Source organism: Carassius gibelio, chromosome B7 (assembly GCF_023724105.1).
Source record: "Carassius gibelio isolate Cgi1373 ecotype wild population from Czech Republic chromosome B7, carGib1.2-hapl.c, whole genome shotgun sequence".
Taxonomy (NCBI): domain Eukaryota; kingdom Metazoa; phylum Chordata; class Actinopteri; order Cypriniformes; family Cyprinidae; genus Carassius; species Carassius gibelio.
This window is the reverse complement of record NC_068402.1, coordinates 11,125,970-11,138,812: the sequence shown is the minus strand read 5'-3', so window position 1 is coordinate 11,138,812 and position 12,843 is coordinate 11,125,970. Positions and strand designations below refer to the sequence as shown.

The 12,843-nt window shown below is 37.1% G+C and overlaps 1 protein-coding gene across 12 annotated transcripts in view; it reads right to left on the bottom strand.

Moving 5' to 3' along the window:
* mark2b (MAP/microtubule affinity-regulating kinase 2b) overlaps positions 1-12,843 on the bottom strand; it is a 42,734-nt gene that overhangs the window by 28,243 nt on the left and 1,648 nt on the right. For all 12 annotated transcript variants that reach the window (XM_052560111.1, XM_052560113.1, XM_052560112.1 and 9 more), the window contains exon 2: positions 637-807. In XM_052560111.1, coding sequence (XP_052416071.1) covers positions 637-807 — 171 coding nt within the window. The remainder of the gene's footprint in view (positions 1-636; positions 808-12,843) is intronic.

Below are 12,843 nucleotides of genomic sequence, written 5' to 3'. Positions count from 1 at the left end.
AATGTGTCAAAAGAATTCAAGAGAAGATCCAGATAAATAACCTTCTGTGTATTTGATTACTTCTTCAAAGTCTGAATTGAGGCGAAATTCACATTCACTATTATTTGTTCACATCCAGTCCACACCACAAACAGAGGTGATTTGAAATTAGATTTAGCATATCTGAAGCCCGTTGCATGAGCACAGTCATTATGTGAAGACTGTGTCTTAAGAACTAGTCTGACTAACTAGCAGTTAGTCGAAGGATAAATTGTAATTTCTCAAATTAAACTAATTTACATTTTTATACAACTGACTAAACGTTATGGGTAGCCTTAAAAGTAATACCTTTAATACTTGTAATATTAGTCTGAGCAGTTAATGCAACAGCTCCTGGACATGTATCACAGTTAGACATGATGCAATTTAGGATGCATCGTGTATAAACGGTCAAAAACAACTAAATAAGTGTACTATATGATGAAAGAATTTAGTTTGTTACTTGCCATTACTCTGTAACTGTAAATTAAATTCACTACTTGAAAATTGTGTCAATGTACAACAAAGTCAATCCCACACCAATTTTGTTTTTTTCAGTGTAGATCAGTGTAGATCAGACTAGATCCAATAAAAAAGGTACACAGGAGATCTTATTACCTCTTTAGAAGTGAGGACATGTCGGGCCAGTTTAACCTTGGCAAAGTTGCCCTTGCCGATGGTCTTCAGCAGTCTGTAATTTCCTATGTGGGGGTTTTCATCCACCGTCGGCGCCACATTCCGACTACGTGACACACTGGGACGCCCTCCTCCTTTGGCATCAGAGTGAGTCTGACAGAGAGATGGGATATAGGGATCAGAAAAATGTTTCAGATGGCCACACTGGGATGACTCTCAAATTCTGCCCCTCTCTCACTTTCATACACACTCACACAGGCAGATAGATCTATCAGACTGATCTTCAAGAGGAAAATACGGCTACGTTCACACAGCTGTAGAAAATGGTTCAGTTATTCTGGCATGCCAAATTGATTGGTCAGAATCAGATCAGTGCGTTTGAGTGATATGTGAGATATGAACAGAACCACAGTTGAAAACTTGTATGTATCATGTCATTTTGCTCTAGAGCACAGAAAGTATAAAATAAGCATTTGAAGCAGCATTTGTTGAGTATTAAATACAATCATCTGACAACTTTTGACTGCTGGTAAGAAGACTTTTTGTAGTTAATATTGAAGGTAAGGGTACAGGAGAGTTTACTACCATTCAAAAGCTTGGGTCAGTAAGGAAATTAATATTTTTAACCAGCAAAGACATAAGTAAAGACATTAATGATTCTTCAAAACATTTCAATTTCAAATAAATGCTGTTAATTTGAACTTTCAGTTCATCCTGAAAAGATTTCTCAGTTTCCACAAAACAATAAAGCAGCATAACTGATTCTGATTATCAAAATTGATAATAGTAAGAAGTGCTGTGCTTATTGAGCACCAAATCAGTATATTAGAATGATTTCTGGAGGTTCATGTGAAAATGAAGACTGTAGTAACGGCTGGTGAAAATCTTTCGTAAGAATAAATCACATTTTAATATATTAAAATAGTTTATATATATATTTCACAATATGACTGTTTTCACTGAAGTTTTGATCAAATAAATGCAGCTTTGGAGAGCATAAGAAAGTTTAAGAAAATGTAAAAATGGTAGTGTAGTTGCTGGTTAGTTTGCAACTGAACAGGAAAAAGATTCAGAGAAACACATACGCATTCAAATTCTGGGTCTGAAGATATGCATATTATGTAATGCATCACATGCACTGTGTTCATTTATGACTTCCTTCAGCACTCTCAATGTCCTTTTATTCTCTGCCCCAGCACCAAACTTACAGTTTCTTTTTTTAATCATTACTACTATTGATCATACGAAGCATTAGAAAATAAGTGACAGAAGTGGCAGTCCCGAGTAAATGACATAAGCCAGCCTTGAACTTGCATTGCCTAAGCAACCAGACTTCTCCATAGAAGAAGAAAAGTCAAACAGGTTTGGAATGACATGGCAGCGAGTAAATGATGATCGAACTTTCATTTTTGGATGAACCATCCCTTCAATAATGCTTTTCAAGGGAACAAAATGATGAGTCAAGAAAAAGAAGAGGCATCACTACAGCAATCATAAAGCATTCTAGTGAATGAAAAAATCATAATCCCATAAGAGTCCCTTAACCCCACCAAATAATCTCAACTCTCCCGTCCAAATCAAGATTAAATCCCAATTTCCCACGTTACCCCATTAGACTGGAGGAACATACAGATTAGATTAGATTGGATTGGATTAGATTACAGTGGATTAGATTAGATTAAATCAGACGGGTCCATCTGCTAAACCTGCAAACACACACAAACACACACACACACACACAAATATGCTATGTGCTTCTCAAAGTTTTCCCGTTTTCATTCAGTCACAAACATAAGCGTGTTAACATTTACACAGCATTAAGTAGCATCACACAGCATTTATCATTTTAATCTCTAACTTTACAGAAGTTTCTCCATTCTGTTCTCAAGCTAAAGCAGAGCTCATTAAAGAGAAAGTTCAATCATCAAGAGGGACCTAGCCAACTCCATGAGCCCTGTGGTGCGATGTGTTTGTGTGTGCGTGCAAACCACGGTTCACATATCCAGGCCCTTTACTTCATGACAGCTCCGTCTTCAAAGACCAACCGATCAAAGTTCAAAGCTATTAATGTAATGATTGACGTCAGCCCACTAAATGGTGCACACTCAGAGGTATGTGTTTAAATGAAGACGCTCTTTATTTCTTTACCCGTTTCACATGATGCCAGTTTTGAAAGAGGGGCAGCTCACGAAAAAGGCATGAGAAAAGCTGGGCTGAAACAATACATCAAACCCACACTGTCTGTGTCTGTCTGAATGTGTGTGTATATAGGTAAACTGATCCAAGAGCAGTAGCAAAGGTCAGGGCATGGAAAGCTAGAGATTGACAGTGTGCTGACAGGAACAGAGGGGCAAGGTCTTAATGTATTAGAGGGCACATGTGCAGGTATGGCTGGGGACTCAGATTTTAGACCTTGGTATAGCTTGTGTGTGTGCATAGTCATGAGAGTGCTGAGATTATAGCAATACATCACTCATAAACAGCAATGAAACACCCTGCTACAATGTCACAATGCACTTTTACAATGGCACTCTCCTTGCTAGCTAATCTTTCTTCTTTATCAAGCAGAACTTCACATGAGACCTGCCCCTCCGCAATGCAAGAATAATGAAAAACAAGAGTATAAGTATCAGTTACAATAGCAGAAGTGAAAAGAAATGGTTAAATCTATTTAAAAACAAATCATTTTTAATTAGCATTTACATGTTCTATGAATTGTTTGTGCTTTTATCTTAGCAACATACTATTCTCAATCTCTACTGGAGTCAGATGTGATTGTTAGTCAGGTCTTTTGTGAGTGTCACATGAGCAACTTGTGTTGCATGCATGAGTGACCCTTAATTGAGTTGCTGGACTGGACATATAGCGTGTCAAATCAGTCACTTCCAGGATCCATTTCAGCTACAATGCTTCCTTAAAGGGACAGTCCACTCAAAAAGCCGAATTCTCTCATCATTAACTTATCAGTACAAATGTTTATGACATTATTTTTTCTATGGAACAACAAATGCTTCAGTGATTTCTTGCCATAAAATGGCAGTCCAACGTTATTTGAATATCCTCTTTCGCCGTCTATACAAAACAAAGTCAGTCATACAGGTTTAGAACAACATGAAGGTGAGTAAATAATGACAGAATTCGCACTATCCATTGATTCTATCTACGATATGAAAACAAACAACTTCATGTCGCTTTCAAATGCTGTCAGAATCAAGCATCACTTTCGAACATTACTGCTTACGTAGACTGCAGAGAGCCCATGAGGATTTTAAACAGAACCAGAGTCTCAAAAGGGCTCTTTTTTGTATCTAAAACTATATCCTTTGGCATCTACCTTACTATTAAAGAAGCATCTAGGACGAAGGTCAGTCTGGGTTAAATAAAATTCCCTTTTTTTTGCTCTTTTTCTGAGTCTTTTCCTTCACTCCATATTATCATCTATCTCTCCTTGTAATTACACCCTCCACAGACAGCAGTGAGGATAGGATAATGTTCTCCCTGACAACATGCTGTCTGTGCCGGAATCTTTTTTAGGTTTACTGGGAGTCCTGCTCACTTCAGCATTAAACCTTAAATACCAACTTCTCCGGCAGCTCTGAGATCCTGAGTTTAGCTGACACTGGTTCAGCTCAGTAGGAAGCTGATCAAACCCAAAAGCTGCTCTAAGTGCTTCACGGCACAGAATTCTGAGACTGGATCTAATGTTTATTGACCTGGTTATGAGTTTCATCACTGATCTTTCAAACTTTTCTCAATGGTATCTTTAAAAGTAAGATGGACGAGTGACCCAGAGGCACCAGGAACCCTATAAACACAAATGCTGTAGTAGCTGCAAAGCATGCCCTATTGTTCTGTTTCAAAACACACACACACACTTGCACGCAATCTAGCATGTCTTTAAAGAAGCAGTCATTCGCTGGGTCGTGATTGCAGCGTTGCCATGGAGATCTGTTGTTCGTCCTCATGCTATCTTCTTTTCTTTACCTTTCTAAAGGACAGCTCCATTTCTTGTATCTCTCTCTTTCCCTTTCCCCCTTCTTACTTTTCTTCATCCTCTCTTTCTCACTTGCTGTGGTGAAAAGGAAATTGGTGTAATAATATTCCAAGTACAGAGAGTGAAGCCCATCTCTGTCTAGAAAAAGAGAAACTCTTTTTTAACACACACAGATGCGGTCATACACACCCAGAAAGCGACAGTCACGATGAAGAACTATAAATACTTCACCACCTACACATACACCATCTCTCCCTCTCTTTCTCTCTCAAACACCAGTGTTTTCGACAATATTCAGTTTTTGTGAACCTCACTCCCATAATTGGTTTTAACTACATACTAAACAAAACCATACTGTTTTTAGTCATTTTGTTCATTAAAATGCCAGTTATTACTATGAAAAGTCTTTTCTGAAGGTCTAACTTTAACTATTCGTTGCAAAATAAACATCCAGACAAGTTAAACTGAGCAACTATTCAAACTGATTCAGTGATTTGCTAGATGGACCCAAACAGTTAAAGTCACAATGAAACAAAGTTGCGATAAAGCTTCTTTTTCCGTAAACTTGTGTAAAAACAATGCAACTGATAATCGGGAAAATAATATGGGCGGGTACTTGTATGTTGGTGGTTGACTGGGCTTTGGTCCGATTTAGCCTTGCCCTCTTCATGCGCTTTCTTTCATTAGATAGATATCATTAGTGGACGAGGTGTAAATGCTCTCTGAAATGCATTCGAGATAGACTGCAATCCGATCGCACAAACCACTTCAAGAGATGGTTTGAGATGCATTTCAGATGCAACTGGATATTTGTAAATTAATAAAAAATAAAGACGTGCGAGCAAGTTATAGCTATACCACTGCAACAGAAATATCCATATATATGGACCACCAGAGATAAGCATCTCTCTTTAGCAAGTACGCACAAATTGATGCAAATGAAACTCTGCATCGCACCTTCACCTGTCCAACAGTCATCTTCATTTAAAGTGCTGAACGCTAAATTCTTCCACTTGCGCTAATGACGCCCTTTCATTGTTGCGGTCTTTCATCTTGACATCAACTGGTGATAAATAAAACACGGTGCATATCTGTTGCTGTCTGTGACGTGATGTCCATTGAATCTGCATGTGGTGTGGGAATTGAAGCTTGCAATTATAATCGTTTTTGGAGACATAATTATGTGGCCATGTGTAAATAAAACAGTTTCAACAAATTGAATAGCCATTTTATTTAAGAAAACACACGAGGTGACAGAAGTAAATGGGCTTTTTGAAATGTGGCCATCAAACTAAAAAAATAAAAAATAAAAAAAATTGAGCTTCCAGTCTATTGTGACGCGAGTTTAAGTGGACTAAAAGATTGAGGAAGTCTGCCATTCAAATATTTGAACATTAGAATAATTTTAAAAATGAAACAAAAGATGAATATTGAATTTTAATTTCTTGCCAACTTTAACTTGAGACTCAATAAATGAACCGATTCATAAGAATTATTTCATATGTGAATCATGCTACACTAGTCATTCTGCATGTTCGGCTATGCTTTGCAGAAGGCAACAATTATGTAATATAAAACTGCTTTGACCTGTTTTTCGGTTCCAGAAGAGGGTGGAATGAAAAAGAAAGAAGGAAAGGAAAGAAAGGAAGGAAACAAAAGATTGGAAGGAAAAAGGAAATTAAGGGGGCAAAGAATGAATTATTAGTAATAGGCAAATAGGAAGGAAAATATGTTGGATGAAACAAAAGATGGATAGAAAGACAGATGCAGAAATGTTTCATTAACATCACCATATTCGGGTGTTTCTCACATCAATCGAGTCAGATACAAACATACAAAGGCAGAGAAGCATGGATGAACTGAAGGATGGATGAATGGGAGACAGAGATGGCAGGTAATGCATGGAGCTGTAAATCTCACACTGCCTCTATTTAGAACTAGTGTCTGGAGGCAGCCAAGGGCACAAACACAGAGCAGATGGAGTGTCTCTCTCACTCTCCCTTTTTCCCATCACACCTCTCCCCTCGCTTCAGCTCGTCCTATGTCAGGAAACTGTCAACAGTGAATAAATAATCCTGATAATCATACACTCTCCCTCAATGAGCAGAAATTCTAGGGCCCTATGAAATCCATTAGATTTTTTCCTAAATAATTTTTTTCTTCTTCCAAATTCATTTTTTCCTGTTTAAATTATTTTTTTTTTAAATTACATTTATGGCCCTATGAAATGTTTTATTTTTTTCTCACCAAATTTTTACAATTTATAAAATAAAATAAAAAAATCTTAAAGTAGCCTTATTATTTCTTTTCCACCTCAGAAATTCTGTGTTGTGTATTTACATTTTTCCGGTAATCAAATGAAGGCATAAAACATTAATTTAATTTAGCTTTTATTTATTGAAAATTAAGCAAACTTCATTTTTTTCCCAAACAAAAGGGATTGACTATTAAAATTAAAACATGGAAGAAATATTTCATTTTAGTATTAATAGTAGTAAAAGACTATGTACGTTCTACTGAAAAATAGTAATAGGAACAATGTCTTTAAATAAGGTTGCCTTAAATACATTTACAGATCTGTGATAGAACGTTAGTTTCACTCAAATCAAACACTCAAATAATCATGAAGTGACTTCAGAGCAGTTCTGGAGATGTTCGTGTGTTTACGTCCTCTTTTTTGAGATGGAAGACGCTGAAATCATAGTTTCATTATGTGTGTAGTAAATGAAACCACGCGTCTGCGCCATTCATTAACAGAGACACAGAATCCATGCAGGATTCATATTTAAATGACTTTTGCGGCTTAATATTTACAGATAGTCCATATCGAGATTTGATTTAAGTGTAATGACCCACTTTTGATTAATTCATGACAAATTTGACCAATTCCTTGACGTTCCATGTTAAACTGTTAATTCTGTTTTTTTTGACTGGATTCTGTCCGTGTTTTCCGCATCGTGGAAATCATAGGGCCCTACAATTCCTGTGGGATGTAAAGCTCCACAGGGTGGCCGGCTCTTTCCGGTTCACTGCAGGGTGTGGTTAACGCCCTTCTGCCCTCATGGAGTGTAGATATCAAACACATACACCTCTAGTGACTGTTTACCTGAGCTGAGCTTTAAAAACAAGCACAGAGAAAAACTGAGAGGGAAAAGAGAACATGATACCAAAGGGAAACCTGTAGGGAGCTGAGATTATTGCTTCTGATGTGTTTCTTTGTTCCCTTTTATTACTTTACTTTTCCTTGTATGCTTTTAAGCTATATTTAGTAAGTTACAATTGTTTATTATTCATTTGTAATTATTATAGTAATTATAATTCTACAAGTCATTTAATAAGAATGCACAAATAACTTTGATATTTAAGTCGGTTAACGTATTAATTAAAAAAATTGATTACAAAACTGGGTAGTGAGGTGCCTTAAACATTTAACATCATAAAGGTATAAAACAGTCACGCATAAATTCACCATACAAAACGAAAGCACTAATAAAGACTAAAAAAGGTGCTGAGGTACAAAAAAATCAGTTCACAAAAACAAGCATTGAATGTCCTTTCTCTCACACACTCCTACATGACGTCAAGCGCTTGAAATCAGAGAGAAGGCCTCGGCACTCCCTTCAGTCAACTTCACACCCAGTGCAACTGGAAAGGCCTGTTTATACACACACACAGCGTTTTAAACTCTGGACTTGATCTCAACACGGTGACTCCATGCTCGCCGTCGTAAAAAATGCAAAGCCGTGTGTAAATGTGAGCCCTGTTCGAGCTGCTGAAGGTCAGGGAGCTAAACAGGGTTTATAGTCCACTGTGTCAGTCTTTTAAACTCAATCTTCAGCCGCCCAACCTCATGTTCCCAAACACATCCAAACTTTTCACTTTCTGACAGTATTCAAATTCCTCCCCTGAAAGGTAAATCTGGTCTCTTGGTTTTTTAGGATTATTTCATTTGTTTGGGTGAGGCGGTTTCACAGATATGTGAATGGAAAAGTTGAGGTGATTGTCCTCTTTGAATATTTCCTACAGTATTTACAGTATTTCTACTGACTTTCCCATTCTACATTTTAGACAACTGCCAAAAGAATAGACAAACATTTCATACTGTATATATGAAAAAAAAAAAGATAGTAATTTAAGGTAATTTAACTTTTAAATTAGAATTAAGAAGAACAACATAAACAACCAACAAAAGATGTGCAATTAAAATGTTTTACATTAGTTTTCTTGAATACACTATTATAGTATCCTATATTTCAATACAAGTACCAGAGGTCAACCTAATGATGCTTAGCCCAATGATTAAGGAAGTGGGGGGGGGGGGTGTACAAATATCTCGCTGATAGTTTTGCAACCTTCAATTATTAACACAATTAAACAAATACTCTACTAAATAAAACTTCCACATAATGTACAAATGAAATTTGAACATTCATTACTAAAACAAACACTGTCTAAACACATGCTGTGGCATGGGCAGGTGTGTTGTTGTTGACCCCTCACTTGACTGATTCATTACACATGCAACTAAATTTACTCACCTGTGGCACACTGATTGCAACCAACAGTTATGCTGCGATTTCATGTCTTTGGGCACTTTTACATTCAAGCTTTTTGTGACTTGATCATGAGGTTTGAAGATCGATGTTTAAAGGAAGATTTGCCTAATGTGAATAGCAGTATTGTTCACTTTTGCTGAAACAAAACCAGTCAGGAAGTGATTCACTCCTGAACTGATCATCTATGTTTTATGAGAGTGCGGTACGCTACCCCAGAAAAATCAATGTGGGACGTCTATGGACAAAGTAAGAAATGCCATTTTTATTAGAGATATGGCCAAAGTTTCTTTATAACAAGCCACTTCACTCTGTGATGATTTTATATGTAGGCAACAGTTAAACAAGTACAGCTTCTGTACAGGAAAAGGCTAAAATCTCTAAAACTGTTTATTTTCTAAAGTTGTTGTATTGTTTTCTCAAACAAAAATTAGTAGTCCGTCTCCTCCTCATAAGGTCTTACTTTAACAAAGACGATTTTATTTGAATCAAGTAACATAAATGTCACTAGAACTCCGGATCATTCTCACCAATAATGTGGCAGCAACCACCAATAATCATTAAAAATAGTTGAAAAAAACAAAACTGCTTAAAAGCTACTGTAAACTGTTCTAGCCCAATTAATCTGCTCATTCCACTATAGAAATGAATTACAACATATCTGAGAAAACACAGCAAGACACTCTAATGTGGTCGGATCGCTGTATTGTTGGTCTTGGCTTCAGCCATGTAAGCCTCCAGGACCTGAATGGGAGCCATTTCCACAGAGCTGATTACATGCTGATGTTCTGTCGAGTAATTTATCAGCAATGACAGAGAGCCTAACGTCATGTCGTCCACCCCTTGAGATTTAACCACACCTAATCCCCTCACAGAGGCCGAGAACACGTGGATGCAGCTCAATATCTTGTGGTGACTCAAAATAACGTAGAAATGTTTTTTTTATATCTTGTCTTAGAGAATCAACCATTTGAGACTGACGATGAAAAAGCACTAAGATCATGGCACCCATACTTTATGACTTTATAACCTGCTCTTTCACCTGCACTTTCCTATTCTTCTCTATGTCAATACTGGCTTTTGTTTGTGTATATAAAACATGGATAAACCTGAAACCAATTCAAAAAGGACGTGTAGGAAAGGACGTGTTTATAGAAACCACATCTAAAAGATGTTTTTAGTTCCTTAAGTGACGAGCAAGGCAGTAATCTATCAGAATTGAAACACTGAGAGCCATGTTCCACTCCAGATGCAACAATATAACAGAGCGTCTGAAGCGACAAGATGATAGCATCCTAAAGAAGCATTTGCATATGATTTATAAATCCAGGAATTACTATAATCTGTCATTTGCAAGCAATCTTTACACAATGGACTGTTTATATCTAAGCATCTCGAAAGATTACATACCTGTAATGCTATCTAGTCCTTGCAGATCAGTTTTGACTGACTGGATAATATCAGGATTATTTCTTTCATAAACATAAATTGCTGGCATTTAAAAAAAAGTTTTGTTATTCCATTGAAATGATCTGTCTATTGGAGCGAGAAGTGCTAATGGAGTAAATCACAGCAGTGGAAAACTGTGAGTCTTTGAGACTGATCAGGGTCAACGGACCTGACAGAGATCTGGGCTACTATGGAGGATGTCCAAATAAAGCACACCAGATTGAACAGCACAGAACGCTTTTTGAGGACTTCACCAAGATGTAGAACCATGTAGAAGTAGAAGTAGAACCAGGCAGGTGCAAAGACATTTCTAAAAGTCCACAAAAACGACAGCAGTAAGCAGAAACAATGACGGTCATTATAAATCACAACCGGCAAAAAGATGTTCATTTTGCATTTGAGAAATGAATGTTCTGTCATTATTTACTCATCTTCATTTCATTCCAAACTTTTTGTTCATACAGTACAAAAGGCTGTGATTTCTCAACTATTGTTGGACCCAATCGACTTTTTACTGTATGAACAAAAAACTGGGACATGAGGACTAAATTTACATTTTTGAGTGGAGTATCCACAAAATAGTGATATATTCATAAAAGCTTAAAGTGACCGTTCAGTACACATAGCAGGTAAACAATGGCCAAAAATTACCAAAACATCTTCACTTCAATCAACATCATTGGCAATGTGGTACATTTCCAAATAACAGCAAATTCAAGCTGGTGTTACATTTCAGAAGTCAGACCAAAGCAGAAATTGAAATTTACTGCATTGCCCACCAAATGCTTAAAACAAATCCTATACAGCTATTTATGGCTATTATTTAGCATGATGTGCACCACATGCAGCATAGCTGACGTCACCTGAAAAGACATTTCAGAGACAGCAACTACATTTTGAAAAACATTTTCCTTTTGAGACAACAATGCACTAATTAACTGCAGACGGTTTGACCAAAAAGCAAAAAAAAAACACAGAGGTCAGAGGATGAGAAACAGGTGAAGGCCCTTTCTCTCTCTCTATCTCTCTAACTAAATCTGTGTTAGTGGGGTCTGGGATTTCAGGGATCTGTAACACAAGCCTGTGGTGTCAGGTCACAGTATCAGCAAGGTGACACACTGAGTTACTGAGGACAAGGAAACCCTGTGTTAACACTTATTGAGGAGGTGAGCTTTTCAGACATGGACGCTGTAAAGCTGGAGAACAGTCACAGGCCAAACAGGCCTCAATTCAGACTGAACATGAAGGTCTGTGAAGAGTTATATGGGAAAAAAAATAATGTTTGTGTGTTCCATATATATTAAAATAATGAAACAGCAGAATGAGTGACAGATAAAACTTGGTCCAACTTGGTAAAAACATGGTCCAAGTCATAAACATAAACACACTGTCCCGTGTCCGATCTTTTTTATGCAAAGCATCCTTCCCTGCGCCTGCTCCACCCCAATGGTGGATAATGCAAAATAATAACACATTTTCATAGCTCTCCTCCTACATAGCAAGCTGAAACTCACACACGATCTCACTAGTATGATTAACACCAGTGATTCACTCCTCACACTCTTCCTCTGCTAAAACAGACACACTCCGAGCAAGAGGTTAGAGATCTTGGAGAGGGCATCCGGAGATCTGGAAAAGGATATAAAGTCCTTCGCTTTTCATTAAACCACTTAAAGGAAAACACACACATTAGTGCTGCCTGTATTGTATGAGGCTCAGTCAGCATTAGTCACACTGGCATGAGTTAAAATGAGCACTGAATCTGTCCTCCTCACTCTGAATGGCTCAATTTTCTGTCCTTTGGCACTCGTACTGCAATCTGTGCCTTATCTCATTGAAAGGGGCAAGGCTGGCTATTTTCACTGCCTATGGTCTTCATGTTTCCCAAATCCAACGCACTACCTGTTGACTGATTTCCTCATACTCTAGTGGTTCTAAACCCATTCGAACATTTAAATGAATGTCCTTCATTTGATAAAGTACAGAATTTAGGAGTGCCCAATTAAAATAAATTAAAATAAAAAATAAATTAACATTAAAATAAGCAACTAAAATAATTATAATTAAATATAAAATAATTACATTCTTGAATTCCACAACATTGGGGGAGATTTAAAAACAAAATCTTGATTTTTAGTTTAGCTTATTAAAGCTGGTTTTACTTTAAGTCATCTTGGAAGTTTTTGCATTTAT